At 37.8% G+C, this 27,852-nt stretch overlaps 1 protein-coding gene across 11 annotated transcripts in view; it reads right to left on the bottom strand.

Moving 5' to 3' along the window:
* The window catches only part of UNC79 (unc-79 homolog, NALCN channel complex subunit), a 323,533-nt gene that overhangs the window by 71,563 nt on the left and 224,118 nt on the right, over window positions 1-27,852 (bottom strand). For 7 of the 11 annotated variants that reach the window (XM_043986754.1, XM_043986757.1, XM_043986758.1 and 4 more), the window contains 3 exons: window positions 10,883-10,984; window positions 8,978-9,118; window positions 5,759-5,797 (listed from right to left, as the gene is read on the bottom strand). In XM_043986754.1, the coding sequence (XP_043842689.1) occupies window positions 5,759-5,797; window positions 8,978-9,118; window positions 10,883-10,984 (282 nt within the window). The remainder of the gene's footprint in view (window positions 1-5,758; window positions 5,798-8,977; window positions 9,119-10,882; window positions 10,985-27,852) is intronic. The other 4 variants (XM_043986756.1, XM_043986763.1, XM_043986764.1 and 1 more) reach the window with 1 other exon arrangement.

Genomic DNA, 27,852 nt, shown 5'->3' with positions numbered 1-27,852 from the left:
CTCAACATCCTGAAAGAATGATTATAATCCTATATATTTTACATTCTAAACTGTAGTGATACTATACTCTATTACCAAGTATTGGTTGAAAGAACTAGACTGGGAAAAGAAAAAATGGAGAGACATGAAATTTGTCTTCAAGTACCTAAAGGACTGTCAGAGGTATTAGACTTGTTTTACTTGGTCCTATGACCAATAATTTAAAATTACAGGAAAGGACCAGCCAAGATGGTAGAGTAGCTGGAAAAAGTACAATGATGATCTACTCAACAAAGACCTAGAAAAGGAACCATGATAGCCAGCACTTACTATGTGTCAGATACTGTACTAAGTGCTTTAAAAAGATTATTTCATTTGATTCCCACAACAACTCTGGGAGGTAGGTGTTATTATTATCCCCATTTCACAGTTGAGGAAACTGAGGTAGGCAGAGCTTAAGTGACTTGAAGGTTACAGAGCCAGTGTCTGAGGCTGGATTTGAACTTAGGTCCTCCTGACTCTGGCACAGTGGCTAGAGTGTCAGACTCCAAATCAAGAAGACTCATGTTCATGAGTTCAGATCTGGTCTTAGACACTTCCTAGCTGTGTGACCCTGGTCAAGTTACTTAACCTTGTTTGCCTCAGGCTCCTTTTCTGTAAAATGAACTGAAGGAGAAAATGGCAAACCACTCTAGTATCTTTGCCAAGAAAACCCCAAATGGGATAACAAAAAGTCAGCCACAACTGAAAAATTACTTAAGAAAAAATTTAACTTCCTGACTAGGCCCAGAATTCTATCAGCTGTGCCACTCTAGGGCTTTGCACCAGAAAAGGTGCTGATCAGGAAATCTAAGAAAAAATTATATCAAATAGTACTTATAGCCCAGTTGAACATAGGGAGACAGAGTGAGAAGTCTATAGACACTGGATATAGAATCTAACAAAGAATAGTCATGCAGAACATTCCAACTTAGGAACTGAACAAGGACCTGCACAGTATAGTGCAACAGGGAAATAAGAGGTCTCAGATCTGGCACAGAAGGGTCTGACCTTGCGCAGGAAACAGGAAGATGTGTCAACTAAAAGCTCTATTATTTACTACCCAGTGCTGTGTGACAGATCTAGTACATAATGAGAAAGGAATTTGCTTCTAGAAGTGATGATCCAGGGTAAGGAATGGTCATGGTTAAGGGACTTAGGCTGTGTACTGAGTGAGGGGCAAGTACAAAAGTAAGCAGCAGCTGTGGAACCCTGACCCTAACAAAGTCCAAAGTGAGGAAGTAAGGCTGGGAAAATGAGCAAAGAAGACAAGAATCCCATCATAAAGAATCCCATCGTAACAAGGAACTTAAGATCTACACCCAGAAAAAGAGAATGGCTCCAAAGCATCTACAAGCAAAGCCTCAAAGAAAAAACATAGATTGGGCATATGTTCAACTAAAATTCCTAGAAAAGATGACACAAGAGTTTTTAAGAGATAAAAATAATTTTGTAAACAAAATTAGAGTGCTAGAAGAAATAATGGAAAAGAAATGTGAGCAATGGAAAAAAGAAGTGGAAAGAGAATTAGTAGCTTGGCACAAGAGGTATATAAACTTACCCAAGAAACAGATTCCTTGAAAATGAGAATGGCCCAAAAAGTTAATGACCCCATAAGTCAACAAGAAATGGTGCTGTTTTTTTTTAAGTAAAAGGACTGAAAAAATAGAAGCATAAGGTATATCATAGCAAAAACAACTGACCTGGAAAACAGATTGATAAGAGATAATTTAAGAAATCAGTGGACTACCTAAAAACCATGACCAAAGAAAAAGAAAGAAATTAGACATCACATTTCAAGAAACATAGGAGAAAACTGCCCAAATTTCTTAAAACCAGAGAGGAAAGTGAAAATAGAAAGAATTTCTTGGCCACATCCCAAAAGAAAAAACAAAATATAAACTCCCAGGAATATTATACTCAAAATTCAGAGCTTCCTGGTCAAAGAAAAAAAAATACTGCAAACAGCCAAAGGGAAAAAATTCAACTCTCAAGAAGTTATGGTCAGGATCACACAAGATTAGGAATCACCAATATAAAGGAGCAAAGAGCACAAAATAAAAGATTTCAGATGGCCAAAAAAAAAAAATATGGCTTACAACCAAGGCAGCTACAAGGCACAATGGAGAAGAGTGTGAGAACCAGAGTCAAGAAGTCCTAAGTTCAAATCTAAGCCTCTGACACTTACTAGCTATGTGACCTTGGAGAAGCCACTTAACCTCTGCCTGCCTCAATTTTCTCTTCTGCAAAATGGAAATGATAATAATAGCACCTATCTCTCAGGGTTTTTGTGAGAATCAAATGAGATAATATTTGCAAAGTGCTTACTTAGCACAGTACCCAGCATGTAATAGGCACATTATAAATGTTGGCTATTACTATTGTTTTTATTATTATTAACAACAAAATAATTTAATTATAACAATATAACAACAAATAACTTAACTCAGCAAAACTGAGCATAATCCTACAGGGGGGTAATGGGCCTTTACTGTGAATAAAAGATTTATAAGAATTCCTTATGAAAAGAACAGAGCTGAGTAGAAACTTTGAAATAATAAATAATAACAATAATAATAGTGTGTATTGCAAGAATTTGCAAAGCACTTTTACAAATGTTATCTCATTTGACCTTCACAATGATCCTGAAAGGTATGTGCTTTTATTATCTTCATATTGTAGATAGAGAAAATGAAGTAGCCAAAGGTTAAAGTGACATGCCCACAGTCACACAGCTAGTAAGCTAGTAAGTGCTGATGGATTTGAGCGTGGGCCTTCTTGACTCCAAATCTGGCACTCTATACACCACACCACCTAAACATAAAAAGGTAAATATGAACAAGCAATCATCAATATAAACTTAAATGTAAACAAGGATACATTGTTTGCATTCTTAAATGGGTATGTCATACATGTGTCAGAGGAAGAAGGGGGATGAAGAGGGAGGGAATATTAAGGAAGGGATTCATTCTAAGCAACATTAATTGTGGAAGGCAGATTTCAAAGAGAGGTTTAAAAGCAAATAAAGAAAAGATACAAATCTATGATTGGGCTCTGGGTAAAGCAAAGGGTGGGGCAGGGAAGCAGGAGCAGATTGCATCAAACCTAGAATATTGGTATTGAGCACACTACTCTTACACCACCCTCTTCTTTTTAAAGAGAGGGCAGGTAAACTGATTAATACATTGGCTATAATCCCAGAGATCTGTGAGAAACATGCTACTCACCTCTTTATAGAGAGGTGATAGACTCAGGGTGCAAACTGAGACTCTTTTTTTGGACATGGTCAATGCAGCCTATTCCCCAAAGAGATCAAGGAAAGTAAAAAGGGACTCATGTGTGCAAAAATATATCAGCTCTTTTTATAGTGACAAAAATGGAAACTAAGGTGGGAGGAAGGAGAGGTATCACTTGAGGAATGGCTGAACAAATTATATTGTATGAATGTAATGATACATCATTGTATCATTAGGAATTATAAAAAGAATGGTTTCTGAGTAACTTGAGAAGACATATAGAATGATGTAAAGTGAATTACATTGTAAAGACAAACTACTTAGAAAGATCTGATAACTTTTTTTTAGGGCAATTAGGGTTAAGTAACTTGCCCAGGGTCACACAGCTAGTGAGTGTTAAGTGTCTGAGGCCGGATTTGAACTCAGGTCCTCCTGACTCCAGGGCCAGTGCTCTATCTACTGCGCCACCTAGCTGCCCCAGATCTGATAACTCTAATCAATGTTATGATCAGTCATAATTCCTGAAGAACAATGATGAAGAATGCTATTCATCTCCAGACAGAGATAATAGATGCTGGGTGTAATATACATTTTACATGATTAGGATTTGTTTTGCTTGAACATGCATATTTTTGAAGGGCTTTGTTTTTCTTTTTTTTTCAAAGGGTACAGTGAGGAAAGAAAGCAAATTCTTGTTAATTAAAAAAACACTTTGTAAAATAAATTATAAGGAAACATTTAAACTCAATAGAATGAAATTTTTCCTAATAATTAAAACTATCAAAAAGAGGTATGAACGGTATTAGTGGGCACTCTTTCACTATAGAAATTCAAATATAATGTAAAGGGGATTAACACTTCAGATAGAGGTTGGACTAGATGACTTATGATCCACAAGAGTCTGTTGTTTTTTAAAGTGCATTCAAATTTGTGTTTCAAATCATGATGTCTCAATAATTTCAGTCTTTAAGAGTTTCTGAAATCTTTTTTAGTGACTCTAATAGACACAGTTCAAAACAAAATATTATACTTTTTCTGGAGCTAAATTCAAATAGGCATTTGAGTCCACATATAAGTTATATCAAGTAACATGGTGCATTTCTAATGAGATTTGTGGACTGGGTAATGTAGCTTATTCAAAAAGGCAAATCAGCATCTAAAACTATATAACAATTCAGGAATCTGCATCTGTTGAACACATTTCTATGCTACGTACAACCTTCCTTTGGGAGTAGGGACTAAATGACCTTACACTATCATACAAAATCAAGTCAAATTTTATTTGTAATTTTAACTACAGATACTAATTGGAATTTCCAAAACCTCTCTAGGATCTGACCTTGATACTCACTAACACAAGAAATTCACATCAGAGTTACGAAAATGAGGAAGCCTTTTTAATAAAGCCCATGTATCTTTGGAAAGGCAGAGGTTCCATTAAAGAAGTAAAAGATAAAAAAATTTATCCAGGAGTCAGAAAAAAAGAATTCCAGAAAAAAATTGACCTGATGTTAAGAAATAAAGGCAGATATCCCTATTGCCACTATTCACGTCCTAAAATGTGTAGATAAAATCTTTATAATGGAAATAATAATAATAATAATATAGTAACAATAACTATAAGAATGATAACATGGGGGTATTGTTGAGGCCAAGTATGCTAAGAATCACAAATTTTAGACCATCTACAAACATTTTTATAATTAATAGCAACAAAGGGGAAGCTAGGTGGCACAGTAGATAGAGCACCGGCCCTGGAGTTAAGAGGACCTGAGTTCAAATCCAGCCTCAGACACTTGATACTTACTAGCTTAACTCCAAATGCCTCACCAAAAAAAAGAAAAAAAAGAAAAAAAATTAATAGCAACAAAAGCCATCTTATATTTAGATAGTACTTTAGAGTTACAAAGGGATTTTACAAGCAGCATCTTGTTTGAGTTTCACAGGCCCCTTTGAGTTGAGTCATCCTTATATACTTGAATGCATCAATGGATTCATGATTTCATTGATATGGATACTCTTTCTATCAGACCACAGACCACACCTTCTCATCCTGTGTCATTTTTTCTATGTTTTCCCATGTATCTTCCATAGAGCATGTGTCCAATGTGATGGAGGCCATATTCCAGTTCATTTTATGTTTTATTGTTATCAGTGCAACAATTAGGCTGTCTGTTATCAATTGCATTTGATATGACTGGCCTACTCCTCTTCTTCCTTATTGGAAGTGGAACCATGTAACTTACCATACATCCCTTCATTGCCCTTTGAGTCATCTGAAACTCTGAGGAGATAGTTTAACTATTCCCATTTTATAAATAAGGAACCCAAAGTCACCCAGTTTATAAGTGAGAAAACTGAGGGTAAAACCTAACCTCCTGTCTCTTGGCCTGTCTATAGTACTGTCTATAGTATCCTCTTAGTGTCTTAAAAACAGCAATACTATAAAAAGAAAAAAGGGGGAAGGGTAGAGAAAATGTATTTGGCTTACTTTGGGACCTTACCTTTCTGCTTGGTTGGAAAAATTGGTGCTGGATGCCAATCTAGACAAAATACCAAAAAATATAGTCACATGAATGTCCTGGCCTTCATCAAAGAACACAATATCAGGAAAATTACAAATAGACATGGACCTAGAACCATTATTGAATGCTCCATAACTGAACTATGGATTTTAAATTGGAAAGAACCTTAGAAGTCACCTAATCCAACCCCTCATTTTACAGAAATGGAAACTGAGGTCCAAAAATGTAAAATAATTTGCTCATGGTCACATGGGAGTAAGTGGCAGAGTCAGGATTAAAGGCTAGGTCTTCTGACTCCAAATTCAGCATTCTTTCCAAAATACCATGCCATATCCCATTAGCTCTTTCAGGTAGTTCCCCAAAGACACTCTTCAAATTCCATTCAACCCATCAAAACTATTGCTAGTATCAAATTATATGACTCCTAGCTAGCATAATTGAGAATATTTTAAGTAAACAGACTAACAAGTTACACAGTACCTAATGTTACAACCCTATCCAAAAGTCTCCTCCAAAATAAATGTTCATTAATAATTATGATAGTAATTGGTCATCATATCTATTTAGTAGAAAAATAATTGTTTCAAGTAGTATTCCAAAGAAAAATGTATTATATATAATTGGCCTGGGGAATGGAGAAGGGTAATTTAAAACAGGACTTAATTCATCAATTTATTTAATACCTGGCACATAGTAGGAATTTAATAAATACTTATTTCCTTCCTAATACCCCTAACTAAAATCTAATTAACTCTGGCTGGCTAGATGATAGCAAATGATAATCATCAGGCAGAGTACTCCATTGGGAACTTATAAGCAATAGTGTTAGAAAGATACCATAACTCTTCACAATTAACCCTAGAACCTTAAGGAAGAAGTATTGAGGCCCCCTCTGCGCATATAGCCACCAATATAAACAGGGATTTGGCAGAGTCATGTCAAAGCCTGCATTGTAATGAGATATGTGACAGAATTCATTTGACCCAGTTTAGTCCATTGTTGTATGACTCATTATTTCTTAGATTTAGCTATATAAATGATCCAATCACTTCCCCTAAAATATAACTATCCATAATAAAAAGAAAATAATAGCATACAATGAAGTCTATAACCAAGGCCCTCTTCCCCTAAAGCAGCATTATAGATCAGAAGCACTGCTTTTAATTTCTCTCATCTCCTATTTGCTGCACTTTAAGGTACTTAGTATGAAGTACTTCTTTGCCAAGGTGAGAACAAGGCAAAATTTTAATATGATAAGTTTTGCTTAAGGAAAAATTTTCTTCAGAAGATTCATCTTTAAGTGGTTTCTCTTTGTCAGTTAGTTGTTTTATGGAATGGTATCAGCCTAGATTAATAATTCTGTCTATTATAGAATTCATTAGTATTGATAACAAGGAATACTAGAAACTCACTAAGTGAAAATTCATTTCCTGATCCTGCCAAGTGGGTCTGATGTGAAATAAACATTACTTCCCACTTGTTCCAAGGTGGGATGGATGATAATATATATATATATATATTTATAATATATAATAAATTATAATAATTTCATTATTAAATTATTTGGTTTGGTGTCATAAAAATTCATAAGGGGGGAGGAGGTTCTTCCCTAGCTAGTAAGACAGAAAATGGTATTCCCCTTCCCACAGACTGCATGATATCCAGCAATAAAGGAGCCGCAAGATCTGGACTTAGGTGGATGAATGTGGAGAAGTAGGACTTAGTATATAACTTCCTTGCTCCTTACTCTTGAAATTCTCATGGTAATCACTTGGACTCTTGGATAGTCCTCTGCCTACATAGTAATATATCTGGGTACCCCTGTATAATCTTTTTTGTTCCCAATTACCATATGACCTTGGAAGACAGGCTATAAACAAAACTTGGAAGTAAGGGACTGACAGTTGTGATTACCCTTTACCCTGATGTAGTCTCCTTCCCAAATTAGAAGGAAGAACTTCTAGGTGAATGAAGAAGATAAGAAGCAGAAGAGGAGAAAAATAGGAAAAGGGAGAAGTAGAAGGAGGGGTAAGAGGGGTGGGTCTTAAACCTATTGAAGTCTATGAGCTTGCCCTTTTCTTGAAATATGCAATCCTATCTCTTGAGGCCTGGGTCAGGTCCTTCTTCCTCCATGATCCCTTTCCTGAGCAACCCCGTACTACAGGAATCTCTCCTTTTCCTGAGTTCCTATCACACTTCTTGCCTTACTGCTCATTTGGTATTTATTTGTATGTTGTTGTGAAATCATTCATTTCACTTCTATCCTCAGCTAGAGGATAAGCTATTAGAGAGCAGGGAACTTGTCATTTGTCCTGCCACAGTGCTGGGGGAGGTATTCCATAAATTACTCCTGAACTGAAAGACATCTTATCCCCTTGTTTAAAAAACCTAATGTGCTAGAATTAGAGTTTAGCATCTGATTAGGGAATGTATCATCCACAAAACCATAGAATCATAATGCTTTAGAGTTAAAATGAACATTAGAGGTCCACTAGCTCAACCTTATTATTTTACAGATGTAAAAACAGGCCCAGAGAAGGGAGGTGACTTACTCACAGCCACGTAACTAATTAGTGGCTGTCAGGAGCTTTCATATGTTTATCTCCTGAAAGGTCTACCACATCAAACATGTTTGTCTTAATAAACAGCTTAAGGCAACTAAGTTTAATACATTTATCATTTAACCAGGATGAAGGACCTGTATCCCTAAAGCTACCTCTTTTCCTTCATTTGTCAGGGCCAGGATAATCTTTGAAATCTGCAATATTTATTTCTTTAACCTATTCACTGCATCCTAATACTTCCAAATACACTTCTGCTCATTCAATAAAACTGGTTCTTGGGTTTACCAAGATCAAGGCAGGATAGAGACCACTCAATATTAGCTTATGTTGCCTAACTGCTCACAAGAGACTGAGCTTGAGGGTTGCCCACAATACCTCTCTGAAATTGTGTCAAAACATCCAAACAACTAATTCAGTTCACAAATTAACTGTGTTCAATAAAAATTAAGACAAACAAAACCAAAAACCACATGCAATAAAACTAAGCCAGCTCAGTTATTTGGTATTATTCTTACCAAACAACCAATGGGAAAATGAGTTGTTACATTGTTGAATTATTTGGTTTGGTGTCACAAAAATTCATGGGGTAGTGAGAGGTTCTTCCCCAGCTAGAAAGACAGAAAACAAGATTCACCTTCCCACAGACTGCATGATATCCAGCAATAAAGGAGCCGCAAGATCTGGACTTAGGTGGATGAATGTGGAGAGCACTACAATGGCTAGCCCTAGTGTTTCTTCATCATATTCTTCAAGAATGGCCCCACAGTCATGGCATCTAAAAAGAGAACAGAGAAGGAAATACTTATATATAAACAACAAATTGAGGGTTTTAAAGCACTAGAAACCATATCTAACCACTTCCAGTAGTTCTTATTTTGTACGTCTCAGATCTTGAAAAAGTAGTGCTTTGCTCTGTTTGAATAAGAGTCCCACAGAGTTCTAATCCCACCACCACCAGAGACATTGGAAAAGGAATTGTAATCTATGACAAAGATTCCTTTCATTAGTGGAGGAATGATTTGTGTTCCTAATGGCATGACATACTGAATGGTTGTTCCCTTTTATGGTATAAGGACATTTGAATAACTCCCCTATGCTTTCTAGTTGAAGAAAAATATATTCTATTAGTAGATGAGTGACAGAATGGTTTAGTCAAAAGTTCCTGAAGAGTCAGGGGAAATTCAAGTTCCAGACTTTGCTATACACATTCACAGCCTTTAGCCAAATCTTCATCTCCCTGTGCCTAAGTGTGATGGTGGTGGTGGTGGTGGTGGTGGCAGTGGCAGTGGCAGTGGTAGTGATGCTGCTGGTGATGATGATGACAATGATGATACCAATAATAAAAGTTTACATTTACAGAACATTTTGAGGTTTATAAATTAGCTTACAAAGTGCTGATATAGAAAAACAGAGCAAAAGGAATGGTTTTTTAAAAGAGATGGGGAAAGGAGAATGAATGTTATTGGTGTTTGTCAAGTACAAAATAGCAAAAAAAAAAAGGTAAGTTATTTTTTAAAAGAAAAATATAGAGGATATTTGCTCCTAAGTAACTTACAATTTGTTATTCTTTTGGTGTATACAGGATAACATTCAATTTCATTCAAGTCAACAAGTATCCATTAAACATCCACTGCATGCAAGGTACTGTGCTAGGGACAAAAAATGAAATCGTTTCTGCCCTCAAGGAGCTTACATTTTACTGGAGGTGGATATAATGCGGAAAGATAGGTAAATAAAAAGTAATTTGAGGTGAAAGCAAACACTAACGACTTGACAGAAAAGGCTTCACAGAGGTGACAAGAAATGAACCTTAAAGAAAATAAGGATTCTGAAAGTCAAAGATGAGAAAGCAGTACATTCCAGTATGGAGAATGGCTTGTGCAATGGCACAGAAGTAGGAGAGGAAATATCTTACTGAGGAAACAGTCAGTGACCCAGTTTGGCTGAAATATAGAGAATGCAAAGGGGAGTCATGTAAAATAAGACCAGAAAAGAACCAGATTTTGGAGGACCTTAAATATCACACTAAGGAATCTGTATTTATCATAGAGACAAAAGGGAGCTGCTGAAGGTTTTACAGGGAAACAACATGAACACATCTGCTGGATTTGAGTATCCGAGAACCTCAGTTCAAATCCTGTCTCTGCCACTTACTATGACAGACTTTGGGTAAGGCACTTATTCTTTCTGGATACCATTTTCCTCACCTATAAAATCAGGGGGTTGGACTGGATGGCCTCTAAAGTTCTTTGCAGCTATAGATCTATGATCATATGATGCTATACACTAAGAAGGTTACTCTAGATCTGTGTGGATAAGGAGGAGTCTAGAAATAGGGAGACTAATTATGAAGTCATTACATAGTCCAGATAGGTGAAAGGTAATGAAGGCCTAAACTAGAGTGGAAGCCCTGTGAATGAAGAAAAGGGGATGGATGCAAGAGATGTTGTGATGGTAGAATCAATAGAACTTGGCTAACTAGTAGGATATGGGGGTTGGGGAAGAGGGAAGAGTCAAAAATGACTCCAAGGTTACGAACCTGGGTGACTGGGAGGATGGTGGTGCCCTCAACAGAAATAGGGAAATTGATGGCATTTCCAGGAGGAAAGAAGGGAAATTGTTTAAAGAGTAAGGAAAGAACCTAAAAAGAAAAAAAAATGTATACATTTCAATGTTGTGTTGATAATTTAGGATTATATACTTAGCCAAGAAGGGCTGAAACAATAATATTAATATTGAATATGTCTATGACAATAATATTCAAAATAACTAATATTTATATAGCACTTTAGAGTTTACAAAGCACTCCCCCCCACAGAAATCCTGTTAGATAAGTAGTGTAAGTTACAAACAGACCCAGTATCTCTGAGTTGGAAGGGCACTAAAGGTTATCTAGTCCAATAAGTACCTGAACAGACAATTCAACTTCTGACTGAAGCCCTCCAGCATTGGGAAACTCATTTACTCTTGAAGCACCCCATTCCACTTTCAGGTAGCCCTAATTGTTAGGAAGTTTTTCTTTATTACAAGATTAAATCTGTCTCTCTGCAACTTTTATCCATTGTTACTAGCTGTGCCCTTTGAGGACATGCAGAACAAGCCTAATCCCTTGTCCACATGATAATCCTTCAAATATTTTAAATGTAGTTATCATGAACCTCCCCTCAGATATTTTTTTTAGTCCAATTATCCTGATGTATTTCAATTGATCCTCAAATGTCATGATTTCCAGTTCTTTCATCATTATGGTTGCCCTTTTGGGCATGCACTCCGCTTTATCAATGTTTTTTCCCAAAATGTGGTGCCCAGAACTCTACACAGTTCACTAGGTCAGGGCTGACCCATGGAAGAGTACAACTAACATTCTTTCTAGATATTATGCTTCTCTTAGTGCATTCTATGAGTAACTTTAGTACACACAGGCAGCCTAGAATATCATTACCTTTTTGTTAACTGCCTTGGCACAGAGTTGACTCCTGTTGCTATAGTAGGCCACTAAACCTCCCATTTTACCTTCACACTGCTATTTTTTTTAGTGAGGCAATTGGGGTTAAGTGACTGCCCAGGGTCACACAGCTAGTAAGTGTTAAGTGTCTGAGGCCGGATTTGAACTCAGGTACTCCTGACTCCAGGGCCGGTGCTCTATCCACTGCACCACCTAGCTGCCCCCACACTGCTATTTGTAAGTATTGTACCCATTTCACAGCTGTTGATCAGAAAAATTAGGTGACCTGTCCAAGGTTTCATTTATTATGTGTTAGAAGCAGCATTCAAACTCAGATATCTTGACTCCAAGTCCAGTGGTCATTTCGCTATACTATACTACCTCTCCTATGATACAGATAGTTGAAATAATATTCTTCTTTTTACATATCATGAAACTGAGGGTCAGGATGTCAAATGCATTGCCCAAGGTTAAATGAGTCATATTTACAGTGCCTTACACTTTGTAAAGTATCTTCCTTTGAAGAGTTGTACTAGTATAATTATCTCCATTTTGCAGATGAAAAAAAAAACTAAGGTTCTAAGATAGAAGTAATTTGCTAAGCCCACATAGTGCATATGGGTAGGAAGCAGGCCCCAAATCCAGATTTTCTAACTCCTGGTGTAGTATAATATCCACCACTTAACGTAGCCACCTTTGGAACAAACTTAAAGGATCATAGGATTTAGAGCTACAAAGTCTTAGAGATCATCTACCCCAAAGCTATCATTTTATATATGAGAGGGGAAAGGCTCATAGAGGTGAAATAATAATTCTTTTTCTATATACTTTCTTGCTCTAGGAATTGGCTAAAAAGCCATGGACATCACCCATCAATAATCTGAAGATGAACCCCAGAATCACTGTGCAAATTCCTGATATGTAAAAGTAGATAGTGACAGCAAAAGTCCATTGAGAAATTGTTTTGAAATGATACAACACTTAATATCTTTGGGAGAGGAGGAAAGCAGGTTGGTATCACCAGTGAAGAGTGATAGCAATGTTTTCAAATCCTCAGATGCTCCCCATGTATCTCAGGTATTATGGGTACAATATCTAGAGAAGGATGAGTGGGAGAATTTTATGATTCATTTTATAACAATGTGTTAAAAATTTGCCATAATGAAGTCAAAGCTATAAAGTTAAAGAGGCTGACTGAATAAAAGATGCCCTGGTTGATTATGCACATAGTCTTTAAAGGAGTTGACACCAATACACTCATTAGAAATATTGTTTTAAATTTGCAGGTACAGAGAAACTTCTGCTACGCACTTCGGTCCTGAGTCAACCTTATTGTAATTGGATCACATAAGCAATCTCTTCAAGCAGTGATATTTCATTCCTCCATAGCTGAATAGTGAAACTGGGCTCTGAAACACTTTATTGGGAACATCAAAGAATCCAAGGCCAGCAGCTACTAAAAAAACCCACAGAATTAGCAAGTTGGAAGAGACACCAGAGACATCACCTATTTCAACATATTCCTGAAGCAGAACTGTCTTCTACAATAATCATGGGATCACAGATGTGCTAGGGACTTCAGAGGCCAACTAGTCCTAAATCCTTATGTTACAAATGAGGCAAGTGAGCTCTATACACGTGAGTTAGTATTATGATGAAATCACTGAGAATAACCACAATACATAGAAATCTTTCCCACAAAGACTATTTAGAAAGGAGGCTTGGAAGGTCAAGTTTAGATCAAATTTAAGTAACGTATGGAAAGAGTTTTCAACTTAAATATATATGCAAGGAAGTTGCTGTTGTTATCATTATTTATTATTAATAAAATAATAATAATAATAATAATAGGTACTATCTTTGTGTCCAAAAAGGTGTTCCAAATGCATACAAGATGAGAATTCATCAGGTCAGTAAGACAGCACAGAAGCAGTTGGGTAGTACAGAGGATTGAGTGTTAGACTTGAAATCAGGAATAATTTGAGTTAATTTGAGTCCAAATACTGCCTCAGACACTAGCTCTGTGACCTTCGGAATTTCACTTAATCTTTCTGTACCTCAGTATCTTGATCTGTAAAATTAGGCAGTTAGATACTCAATAAACTCTAAGGTCCTTTCCAGATCTAAATATATATTCTATAATCAACAGGTAGAAAGTTCCCTGATCCATGAGAACTGGATAAAATACTTTTTCAAATAAAATGGCCTAGATTGGTGTTTGACTTCAGTTTATGAAGGGCTTGCATAGGAGACAAGAAGCTTATAGCAGACTCCTGCCTGATAACTTTGCTAATTTCTAATCTAGTAAAGACCCCAGCAATGTTGACATAAACAGTAAGTATGTTTCCCAGAAATAGCTCACCAATCTCTCATTCCCTCTCTTTTTTCTGATTTCCTTTTTTCTTAGTACAAGCCATGGAAAGAGGATATAAGGATGGGGATAGGAAAAAGAAGCTGGCAAATGGAAAACACAGGAAGGATGAGGATAGGAAAGAGGGAAGGTGATTGTCTAAGAACTTTTGGGCAAGTGGATGGAATTTGTGATGGGTAAGTAGAAGAGAGATCATAAAATCGTAGATCTATAGCTAGAAAGGTCATTTGAGGTCATCCAATCCAGACGCTAATTTTGTGAATTGAGAAACTGAGGCCAAGAGACTTGTCCAAGGTCACATAGTTAGCAAGCAGCAGAGCCAAGGCTTGAAGTCAGGTCTCATGACTCCGAATCTATCACCAGGCCCATTGTACCATGTCCACTATGTAGGCCATTTGGAAACAATGGGAATTTTGTGCAGATAACAAGATGGGAAGGGAAAGATTTTAATCCAGAGGAGACTGTGATTTAAGAGAGTGACATAAAAAAAGGGAACATGAAGTTTGGTTAGATGTGTGTGAGAAAATATATTTCTTTTCCACGGCAACAAAGACATATATGGCTCCAGCCCTGAGGCAAGAAGGATGACAACATAACTAATGGGGCAAGACAGACTATGCTAATTACTCAAATCCATAATGGTTAAGTGATCCTGGGCAAGTCACAACCTAAGCTTTGCTTTATTCATCTGCAAAATAACAATAATAGTTATATAAGGGTGAGCAGGGGGCAAGGGGTATTAAATCATTCCATTTTATTTTAGGAAATATGTCTTAATCAATTGATCAAAAGATCTTAGACTAAGTATGAAAAGCCCTTTGATAAAGTGAAATTACTCCAGACAAGAAGGCTGCTCCAACTTGCTATGGGGTTTTGTTACATCATTTGGGTCCTTTATAAAAGCACAGTTAGTGTGAAGGCCTTTCCAGAAATTAGACCAAATATTACTTTCCAGCACAACACTGAAGATAAACTATCTGGGGATGGAGGATTTGGGGAGTGGGAGTGAGGGTCCTAAGATTTAGCCTTGATCAGATCTTCCCAGCCCTGACTGGAGGAGAACTCTCCAGCTTTGAAAGATCTGGATGATGTTGGACTTTCCATCTTTCCTTCAATGCCCTAGATAGTTTTGTATGCAGACACTGTTGCCAGTTGGTCCAAGGATAGATGGACATAGATTCACCATGCTAAAAGGGAAGTTCTTGAGCAACCCACAAATAAAAGGACTGTGAGTAGCCAAAAACTGTGAGTTACCTTCACATGTGCTCCCTAAGAGTGAGTTCACTTTCATCTGTATTCTATATGTACTTATAAGAAAATATGTCACTGACTTTTGGGGCATCTTTTGTGCCAACTGTTCTTATTGTATCACTTTAACAAATACCTTTTTGTAAAGATATTTATGGCTAGTTAATTATGATTATTAACTGATAATCTTGGGAGAAAGCATGTGATAGGGACTCAAGTTGATGGCATTAAAGAATTACCCCCACACACAACATTCCAGGACTACCCCTATATTGCTTAGAGGAGAGACATAGCCAAGACCTGGGCACCCAACTTGCTACTGGGAGAGTAGAGTTGGGATAAAAAGACTCAGAGGTCACATGGGCTACACTTACATTATTAGCCAGTTCGCAATGCTGTTGCTATAAGTCAGATGTTTTGTAAATGTGAGTTTAGAAATGTGAGTTACACTGATACCATGTTCTTCAATATTTAGCATTATAATGCCTAAAATGTCTGTAGTACTTTATATCCATTATCTTATTTGATCTTTATGATAACCCTGTGAAGCAGTCCAGGAAGTCATTACCAACAATTCATTTTATAGATGAAGAAATTGGGGCTCACTCCTAAATTACATATCTACTAAGTTACAGAACCCAAACTAGAAGACATATCTTGCCTCCTACTTCTGGGCTACTTCCATACACATATGTTGAGTATTCAAAATTATCCAGTGGGGAACTGTGAAAGCTGACTCTGAATATGATGTTGGTAGTGATGACAAAACATAGAAATTCAAAAATAGTCACGGCTACTCTCCCTGACATATGAAGCACCCTCCATCTTTCTCTTTACCTACCCAAATCGCAACCACTCTTCAAGACAGATCAAAAATCACTTTCTTTCCTGAATCCTCAATAACTCAACAGTGCTCTCTTCCATATCACTTCCTGGGATAGCTACTCTGTTCCACTTAATTTGACACTTACTATGTTACCTGATAATACAGACTTAGCTTATCATGTTGGTATGTAGGGCCCCTAAATATAGGGACCATCCCACAGGCATCTTAAACTCAACCTGTCCAAAAAAGTACCTATTATGTTTCCCTCCAAAACCTTCCATCCTCCATAATATCCTCTTTCTGTTGAGAGTACCATTGTCCTTAAGTCTTTACTTAAAGAAAGAGAACCTGAGAACCCATATCCATGAGAGTGTGAACTCTTTGAGAGGAGGGACTATTTTATTTATCTATCTGTTTCTTCAGCACTTACCACACAGTTCTTTGCACATAATAAGAGCTTAATATATGCTTCATTCATTCACCCAATCAATTTTGAAGTCTTGTTAATTATACTTCCCTAACCCTTCTGACATACACATTTTCTCCAACCTATATGGTGACCACATTAATTCAGGACGTCACCAGACCTCTCCCAGAGTATAACAATGGCCCCCTAAATTGATTTATCTGTTTCTAGTTTCTCCTCTTTTTTATTCCACCTCAACACATCTGCCAAATTGATATTCCCAAAGTACCAATCTGATCTTGTCACTCCTATGCTCAAGAAATGTCAATGAATCTTTATAATTTTTAGTATTATATATAAACTACTCTGGCATTTCGAGTCCTATAAAATGTGGCTCCAAATTCATACCAAATTCACATTACTTCCCCCCAAATATTCTATATTCCAACCAAGTTGGCTTTGTATTCCCTGAACATTACATTAGAAGGCAATTTGTGAATTCTTTCAACTTGAATTTTGTTTTCTATGTTCAGAAGTTCTGGGCAGTTCTCTTCTATATTATTTCCTTCATTATAATATTAAAGTTCACTGTTCTGTCATGTTCTTATGGAAGACCTATGATCTATGCAGTTGCCTTAGGTTGTCTCTATGCATCTTGTCTTAAAGATAAGTATATTTTGCTTAAATAATAAGCACATTCTTTTAATGTTACTGCTTTTTGTTTTTTTCTAAATTGTCCTTCACTTTGGGGTATTTGCATTTAAAATCTATTGTTCTCTCTTTTTTTATAGTTAAGGCTTGCCATTACAGATTCTAGTTTTTTTATTCTGCCTATTATTATTGGAGGGGGGCAAAAAGGGTTAAGTGACTTGCCCAGGGTCACACAGCTGGTAAGTGTGACCACATTTGAACTGAGGTCCACCTGAATTCAATCCAATGCACTACCTAGCTGCACCACACCTATTATTTTTGCTCTACAGGCCATAAATTCTGCTCTTATAATTCCCATTTCTCTCTCTCTTTTTTTAGCAACAAACATTTATTTTATTTTTTCGTTACATGTAAGGGTAGTTTTCAACATTAATTTCATTAGAGTTCCAAATTTTTCTTCCTCCCTCCCTCCCTTTCCTCCCTGCTCCATATGATCGCAACCAGGTTATATATATACAATCCACAAGTGTTCTTTTTATCAGTTCTTTCTATGGGGGTGGATAGTAAGCTTCCTCATTAGTTCCTTGGGATTTTCTTGGATAACTGCATTGCTGAGAGTAGTTACATCATTCCCAATTGCTCATTGAACAACACTGCTGTCACTATGCATAATGTCCTCCCAGCTCTGCTCACTTCACTATACTCTGATGTTCATTAGTCTTTCCAGGTTTTTCTGGGATCATATAGCACAAGACCATTCCACCACAATCATATAGCACAGCTTCTTCCATCATTCCTCAATTGATGGACATTCCCTTGATTCTCAATTCTTAGCCTCCACAAGGAGCTGCTATAAATATTTTTTTGTACAATTTTACCCCTTTTCTCTTTTTAATGATTGCTATTGTTAACTATTTCCCTTCCATCCTATTCCCTTCCCTGTGATATTTATTTATTTATTTTTAGAGGGGTTAAGTGACTTGCCCACGGTCACACAGCTAGTAAATGTCAAGTGTCTGAGGCCGGATTTGAACTCAGGTACTCCTGAATGCAGGGCCGGTGCTTTAACCACTGTACCATCTAGCTGCCACCCCTGTGATATTTATTCTATTATCCACCTTCTTTCATCCTATCACTCTTCAAAAGGGATTTGCTTCTGTCTGTCCCGTCCCCCACTCTACCCTTCCTTCTTTTGCCCCTCTCTCTTTATCCCCTTCCCCTCCCTCTTTATCCCCTTCCCCTCCTATTTTCCTGCAGGGTTAGAGAGATTACTCCACCCAATTGAGTTTGTACATTATTCCCTCCTTGAGCCAATTCTAATGAGATTGAAGTCTTTGAGCCAACTCTGATGCGTATTAGGCTCATTTACTGCCCAGATTAAATAAATTACTCCACCCAGTTGGGTGTCTGTGTTAGTCCCTCCTTGAGCCAACTCTGACTAGTCTTTGAGCCTTTTCTGATAAGTGTAAAATTCATTTACTGCCCTGCTCTTCTCCCATCTCTTTTCCCACTCCATAAGCCTTTTCCTGTTTCTTTCAAGTAGGATTTCACCTCTGCCCTTCCCCCTCCCCCAGTGCATTCCCCTCACCCTTCAATTTAACCCTAAGGTTGTCATCATGGGGCAGCTAGGTGACACAGTGGACAAAGCATCACCCCTGGACCCAGGGGGATCCCAGCCAAAACCCGGCCTCAGACACAAGACAGTCACCCAACCCCAGGTATGTCCTCCAACTCTAATTTTTTATGATTATCTAGGGTCTTGTATTTCAAAGTCAAATTTGCCATTCAGTTCAGGTCTTTTCATCATGAATACCTGAGAGTCCTCTTTTTTATTAAGGTCCCATTTTTTCCTCTGAAAGATTATGAAGAGTTTTTCTGGGTAGATTTACTTGGTTGTAATCCCTTTTCCTTTGCCCCCATTTCTCTTTTGAACCTATATTGCGTTTCCACATTCTCCTCAAATTCCACAGGGTCCTTTGTTGGATTCATTTTCCTTTGTTTTTCAGTATTTATTTATAGATGCCTGACTGTTTGCTAGGTCTGAAGTCCATATATATATATGTATGTATATGTATATATATATATGTATATGTATATATATATCTCCTTCTGTTGTTGGTGTTTTTCCTGTTGTTTTGTCTATGTTCAAGATTGAGTTTTCTTCTTCCTGAAATCTTTGGTAATTCCAATCTTTTTTCACCCTTATTTTCCCTACTCTCACTTCTCACTTTCTGACTCCCTCCCCTCTGACTATGGTTACCTTGGGGACTAAACCTAAAAACATCGCTACCTCCTCCCACACTGGGTAATTCCTGATTCATTAGCTCAGATCTCTGACCCAGTTTTTTGGGGATAGCAAGAACTAAGCTCAGTTGGGCACAGTATACTTTTTACCTCAGGCTTGGTGGAGTGTTGCACAGTCCCTCATATACATCTCATGTCATGCATGTCCTGGGGTCTTTTCCAGTTCCCTCTATTCCTTGGTTCTTTAGTTTGGATCTTTGCAACACTGTTGCCACGGGGTTGTCTGCCCCAACACTTACTCTACAGGTGTTACAAGGTTGTCTACCCCACCACTGGCTGTTCAGAGCTTTGTAGTACAGGTATTATAGGATTGTTGCCCCTGGTAAGTTTTTTTTTTCTTTTTTTTTTTTTTTTGTGGGGCAATGAGGGTTAAGTAACTTGCCCAGGGTCACACAGCTAGTAAGCGTCAAATGTCTGAGGCCAGATTTGAATTCAGGTCTTCCTGAATCCAGGGCCAGTGCTTTATTCACTGTGCCACCTAGCTGCTCCCAATAAGGTTTTTTTTATTTTGTTTGTTTGGTTGGTTTTGGGCCAAGCAATGATGTTTAAGTGACTTGCCCAGGGTCACATAGCTAGTAAGTATCAAGTGTCTGAGGCTAGATTTGAACTCATGTCCTCCTGAATCCAGGGCTGATGCTTTATCCACTGCACCACCTAGCTACCCCCCCCCCACCCCGGTAAGCTTTTGCTCTTGAGGACCTGGCTGTCTGTCTTGGCCAGGTCAAATTTTTGCAGCCTGAAACCAAAGACCCCATGGTAATGTTAAGAGGTGTGGGTGTAGGTTTGGTCTTAAGTCTATGTCTCATCCTTGGATCTTCTGGTGGAGCCTCAGTGCTGGTAGCACAGGAGGTGGGTTTGGGATGTTGAGTGAACTCGGGATCAGTGAGAGTCAGTTCAGAGGCTTCAAGAGTATTTTTTAACCTTCTTTTGGATTCCAGGTGTCCTAAACCATGAAAAGAGCTACAATTGCCTTATCTTGAACGCATAATTTCTGTTTTGGAAAGGTATGAGAACTCATGCGGATAGTACTCCATCTTGTTGCTCACATAACCCTGCATATGACATTCTATCACCCACCTCCATGCCTTTGCACAGGCTAGCCTTGCGTAGAATGCTCTCCCCCTCTTTATCTCAACCTGGTGGAATACTAGCTCTCCTCTTCAAAGTTCAGCTCAAGTGCTATCTCCTATATTAGGTCGTTCCTGATACCCCCAGTTAATTCTCCCCAAATTATCTTGTATTTATTTTGTATACATTTTATATTTACCTTTCTATATGTTGTTTTACTAAGTAGCAAACAGGATGTACCAAAAGTCTTAGTAGGGTTTTAAGCTATTAAAACTTAGTGCAGTTTTATGCTTTAATCACTTACAACTGCACTAAGACTTTTGGAGCCCCTTGTAAAAGCTCTAAAATTTAAAAATGGAATTGGAAAAATGAATGCAGTAAATATGTCAGATTAAGGTCTAACATCCAGGAGGCAGTTTAATACTTTAGTAATATGCACTCCTCAATGGAATAATGGTCAAAAGACACAAGCAAACAATGTTTGAAATAAAACAAAATGAAAAGATGCCAAAATTCTTTAATAATCAGAGAAATATAAATGAAGACAACTTTCTGATGCTAATTTAAACCCACCAGAATTGCAAAACTAGCTCCCTAAAACATTAAAACATAATATTGATGGACTAGGGAAAAACTGAGATAATGGACTGGTACAAATATTTTGGAGTTGTAATCTGTATGGATTCAATTCTTGTTCTTCTGATTTTCCTTTGTATCAATTTATAAAGGTGTTTCCATATTTCCTTATATTTATAGTTTTTCATGGTATAGACAGTTGATTCTGAAATGACTCCCATTTCAGTAACCAGTTATATTGTATCTATTAAAATATACTCCTGTGCAGTGGATAAAGCACCAGCCCTGGGTTCAGGAGGACTTGAGTTCAAATCTGGCATCAGACACTTGACACTTACTAGCTATGTGACCCTGAGCAAGTCACTTAATCCTCGTTGCCCTGCCAAAAAATATACATATATATATATATATATATTTTCCATTCATTTCTGTGGTGTTATTGGTTGTCACTGCCCATGCTGTGTGTGTGTGTGTGTGTGTATTCCTATGAACAGAAATTCATTTAAATACTCTAGCAATGGTCTCAAAGGCTATCTAATAATAATTTAGCATTGATACTATAGTAATCCCATGTCATATGAGGGTAGCCAAATATCACTGAATTTAGAGTCAAAGCATTAGTAGTTCTTCATGAAGGACTATCTTCTTCCATTAATGGCATCTACTTCAAGTCTAAGGCAGCCCTTCATATTTTTCCAATGATGCCAGTTATTTAGGCCTGCTTAGTTATAAATATGTGGGCTATGTTACAAATACCAAGTGGCACGTTGCTTAAAGTATCAAAATTTCTTCCTGCTTCCTTCTAAAACTTGAAGGAATGAATAGAAACTAGAGAAACAAGCAAGAGAATGTCTACATTGGATAATATTGTTCTAAGATTTTGGTAGTACACTTTTGGAGCACTCATAGTTGTTCCCTTAATCTTTCAACTGCGCCAATCCCTCCAAAGGGACTTGAGAAAGAGGAAGCTACCTATGCATGAGGGAGGTACATTCAATGAAGGGCGTGAGATGGAACAGCTTGTGTGCCCTTTCATTCACTGCCTTTTATGCACTGAATGCCACCCCTCCTAACCTCTGCTTTTAGAATCCCTGGCTTCCTTCAAGCCTCAACTAAAGCATCATTTCCTGTAGGGAAGTCAAAGACATTTTCTTGATCCCATTAGCTGCTAGTATTTTCCCTTCTAAATTTACTCTGTATCTACTTTGCATCTATCTTTATATAAATGTGTTTATATATGTTCCTTCCCATTAGAATCAATCAATAAATAAATAAATATTTAGTAGGTACCTACAATGTACCAAAAACTGTGCTAAGTGCTGAGGATATAAAAAGAATCAAAAGATAGTCCCTGCCCTCAAGGAGCTTACAAGGTGGGAGATAACATGGGACACAACTGAAATAAACAAATATATACACAGCAAGCTAGATACAGGATAAATGGAAAATCATTATTAGAGGGGAGGTACTAAAATTAAGACAGGTTGAGAAAGTCTTCCTGTAAAAAGTGGGATTTGAATTTGAATTCAAAGGAAGCCAGGGATGTCACTAGGTAGAATTGAGGAGGGACAGCATTCTAGGCATGGGGAACAGACAGAGAAAATGCTTGAAGCTGTGAGAGAGTGTCTCGTTCATGAAACAAGCAGGAAGCAGGTGCCACTGGATCAAAGAGTACATGGCAGGGAGCAAGGTATAAGACCAGAAAGGTTAAAGGAAGCTTGGTTATGAAGGGAAAAAAGAGAGCAGTTTGTATTTGATCTTAAAGATAATAGGGAGCCACTGGACCTTATTGAATAGGGGAGCAACATAATCAGACATGAACATTAAGAAAATCACTTTGGTGCCTGAATGGAAGGTAGATTGGACTGGGGAGAAACTTGAGGCAGACAGACTTACCAGTAGGCTATTATAAATATTCCAGGCATGAGATCATGAATGTCTGCACTACAGTGCTATCAGAGGAGAGAAGGGAGATGTTGGAGATGTTTCAAAGATGAAATCAATAGGCATTGGCAACAGATTGGATGGGGGCGAGGTCAAGATATAGAGAGTTAAGGATAACTCATAGGGTCTGAGCCCGAGGAATGGAGAGGATGCTGTTGTCCTCTCTAGTAACTGGAAAGGTAAGACAGGAGGTGGGTTTTGGTGAAAGAAAATGAGTTCTGTTTTTGGACAGATTCAATTTAAAATGTCTACTGAACATCGTTCCTGTTTGAGATGTCTGAAAGGAAGTTGGAGGTGAGAAAGTCAGCAAAGATTTTAGGACAAGATAGATAGACTTGAAAATCATCAGCGTAGAGAGGCAGAGCCAAGATGGTGGAGGAAAGATGGTGACTTCCCTGAGCTCTCCCCCAGACCCCTCCAAATACCTTCAAATTATACCATAAGACAATTCCTTGAGCAGCAGAACCCACAAAAGGACAGAGTGAAATCATTTTCCAACCAAAGACAGCTTAGAAGGTCATCAGGAAAGGTCTGTTGTACCAGGCTAAGAACAAAGCACAGCCCCATGCAGGCCGCACCAGTACAGATCCAGCCCCAGGTAGGCTGTTCCAGAGAACCAGGCTCCAGGAGCCTCTGAATCAGCTGCGGTAATAGCTGCTTCTGGAACTCAGCCCACGGATGGTGAGGGGATCAAGCCATTGTCCAAGGAGAGATTACAGGGGTCTCTTTGCTGGCACTGAGGTGGGACTCTGTTGTTTTCCCAGTGCTTGGATGTGGGTTGTAGTCTTGGGTGGTGGCCAGGCAGGAGAGGGGCACAGGAATGCCGGAGCTTGCAGCCACAGTGCAGCAGGATTCTGTTCTGGGTTGAAGGGCAGAGAAGTGGGCCTGTAGCTGCTTGCAAGCTGGGGCACAGGTCAGGAGAGTGGTGAATGTGCCTCTCTTTGAACTGTACCACCTTGGAGGAACTAGGGACTTACAAATTCCTTAAGTATTTCAGAGAACAGCTGCTCAAACCCCTGAAGTTTGGGACAGCATGCCCCTCCACCCTGGAAGCAGTGCCCCACTTTAAGAAGGAGTTAAAGGCCAAGAAATAAACTGGGAAAATGAGCAAACAGAAAAAAATGCTGACCATAGAAAGTTTCTATGGAGACAAGGAAGATCAAAATACACCCTCAGAAGAAGATAACAAAATCAAAGCTCCCACATCCAAAGCTTCCAAGAAAAATATGAATTGGTCTTAGGCCAAAGAAGCACTCAAAAAGGACTTTGAAAATAAAGTAAGAGAAGTAGAGGGAAAAAATGGAAAGAGAAATGAGAGTGATGCAAGAAAATCATGGGGGGGGGGGGAAGTCAAGAGCTTGCAAAGTTGAATTGGCCAAATGGAAAAGGAGGTACAAAAGCTCTATGAAGAAAATAACTCTTTAAAAGTTAGGATTGAGCAAATGGAAGCTAATGACTCTCTGAGAAATCAAGACACAATAAAGGAAAACCAAAAGAATGAAAAAATGGAAGGCAATGTGAATTATCTCCCTGGAAAAACAACTGACCTGGAAAATAGATCCAGGAGATATATATATATATATATATATATATATATATACAGGAGATATAATGTGAAAATTGTTGGACTACCTGAAAGCCATGATCAAAAATTCCCAAGAAATTCTCAGGGAAAATTGCCCTGATATTCTAAAGCATTAGGTAAAACAGAAATTGAAAGAATCCACAAATCATCTCCTGAAAAAGATCCTAAATTATTATAGTCAAATTCCAGAGCTCCCAAGTCAAGAAGAAAATACTGCAAGCAGCCAGAAAGAAACAATTCAATTATTGTGGAGCCACAGTCAGGATAACACAAGATCTAGGAGCCTCTACATTTAAGGATTGGAGGGCTTGGCATATGATATTCTGGAGGACAAATGAACTGGGATTACAACCAAGAATCACCTACCCAGCAAAACTGAATATAATCCTTCAGGGGGAAAAATGGTAATTCAAAGAGAGGACTTTCAGGCATTTGTGATGAAAAGACCTAAGCTGGATAGAAAATTTGACTTTCAAATACAAGACCCTAGAGAAGCATAAAAAGGTAACCAGGAAAAAGAAATCATAAGGGATATTAAAAGTTTAAACTGTTTACATTCCTATTTGGGAAGATAATACTTGTAACTCATAAGAAAATCATCAGCACAGAGATGGTAATTAAATCCATGGGAGCTGATGAGATCACCAAGTAAAGTGAGGGAAAAGTGAAGGCTCAGAACAGAACTCTGAAGGACACCTACAGTTAGCAGTTATGATCTGAATGAGGATCCAGCAAAGGAGACTGAGAAGGAGTGGTCAGATAGACAGAAAGAAAACCAGGAGAGAATACTGTCCTGAAAACCTAGAGAGAAGAGAATATTAAGGATGAAAGAGTGATCAGCAATTTTGAAGAGAGGTCAAGGATAAGGATTAAGAAAAGACCATTGGGGGCAGCTAGGTGGCGCAGTGGATAAAGCGCCGCCTCTGGATTCAGGAGCACCTGAGTTCAAATCCAGACTCAGACACTTGACACTTACTGGCTGTGTGACCCTGGGCAAGTCACTTAACCCCAATTGCCTCACCAAAAAAAAAAGACCATTGAATTTGGAAACTAAGAGATCATTAATAACTTTGGAGAGAGTAGTTTTGGTGGAATGATAAGGTCAGAAGCCAGATGGTAAAGGATTAAGAAGAGAGTGAGAGGAGAAAAAGCAGTTGGACTTTTTGAGGAATTTAGCTACATAGGGCAGAATAGATATAGGCCCATAAATAATAAGGATATAAGTATTAAGTGAGGGTTTTTTCAGGATGGGGTAGACATAGGCATGTTTATAAACAAAAAGGAATGAACCAGGAGATAGGGCAATACTGAAATAAGTAAATGCAAGCTCACTGAAGGTAGGGATATTTTAGCTTTCTCTTTGTAACCCTAGCACACAGCACAATATGTGGCACAGGGCAAGTGATTAATATATGCTTGCTGATTGACTGACTGATTGTGTACATATTTATGAGTAAATGTGTAAATATATACTTATACACACAATATATGTGTATATATATGTAAGTGGTTGATCATACACACACACACACACACATATATATATATATATATGCATACATGCATGGAGGCAGCTAGGTGGCTCAGTAGATAGAGTGCTAGGCGTAAAGAAGACCTGAGTTCAAATCCTGCCTCAGATACTCACTAACTATGTGACCTGGGCAAGTAACTTAATCTCTGTTTGCCTAATCCATGGGATTAATTAATTAATCTTTACTAAGAAAACCCCATAAGGGATCACAAAGAGTGGAACAAAACTGAGCAACTGAATAACAACATATATATCACCAACTGCCTCCTGGCCATCTCAAAGTGAATGTCCCACATGCATCTCAAACTCAACATGTCCTTAACATAACTCATTATCTTTCCCCCAAATCCTATCCTCAATTCCAATTTCTTTATTACTCTCAAAAAAGCCACCATCCTCTCATTAACATAGATTTACAACCTCAGTGTACTCCTCCACTTCTCACTCTTTCATACCACATATCCTGGTCATGTCCACTTTCATAACATTTCTCCTCTTTGTCACAACCCTCCACTCACACAACTACCACTCTACTTCAAGCCCTCATCGTCTTTCTCCAGGACACTGCAATAGACGTCTAATTAGTCTTCCTGATTCATCTTCCCACTCTAATATATCTTCTATTCAGCTACCAAGGTGATTTTTCTAAAGTATAGGTCTTTTCTAAAGTATAGGGACCATATCACAGTCCCATTTCCCTATCCATCTCCGACTTAATGAACTCTGGGACCAAATATAAACTTCTTTGTTTGGCTTTTAAAGATCTCCATAACCTGGCCTTTTCTAATATATACTCTGCTCCCCTTGATATGCTCTACCTATTTGCAGTTCCTTGAAAACAACATTCCCTATCTCCCTTATCTCTATGTTTGCAATGGATATCTGTCATGCCTGGAATGGTCTGCCTCTCACCTCTACATTCTTCAAGATTCAGCATAAGTCTCACCTTCCACAAGAGACCATTCCCTGGAAAGCATTTTGTAATTTTGCAAATAAAGTTCCAAAAATGTCCATACCCTTTGACTCAGGTTTCTAAACTCGACACATATCAAAAGGAGGTCAATGATAAAATAAAATATTCCATATTTTTGTAATTATTTAGAGCAGCACTTTTTGTAGTAGCAAAGAATTAGAAACAAAGTTGATGTCTATTGATTGGGGAATAACTAAACAAGTTATGGTAGATGAATTTAATTGGATATTGCTGTACTGTAAAAATGAAGCAGAAGTAAATTGAATGCTGTGAAATTTTAATGACCAAGTTGGGTCCCAAAGAAGAGATATGAAAAGGTTTTTCCCCACTTCTTTGCACAGGTGGGGTGCTATGGATATGGAGCAGTGTGTATAAATGTCAGACTTTTTTTACATGTAGGTTAGTTTTGCTTAATTTCCTTTCCTTCTTTTTATGGGATGGAGAGAAAAACATTGGGAAATGTAGGTGATATTAAAAAAACAATAGATATCGGTAAAAATGTTTTTAAAATATGAAATAAAATAAAATACAGAAATGAAATTTCTAAGTAGTCTCAAAGCTTTTTGCTTCTCTCATTTCCT

Source organism: Dromiciops gliroides, chromosome 2 (assembly GCF_019393635.1).
Source record: "Dromiciops gliroides isolate mDroGli1 chromosome 2, mDroGli1.pri, whole genome shotgun sequence".
Classification (NCBI taxonomy): Eukaryota; Metazoa; Chordata; class Mammalia; order Microbiotheria; family Microbiotheriidae; genus Dromiciops; species Dromiciops gliroides.
The sequence above is the reverse complement of the archived record's forward strand: the minus strand, read 5'-3'. Positions and strand labels throughout refer to the sequence as shown.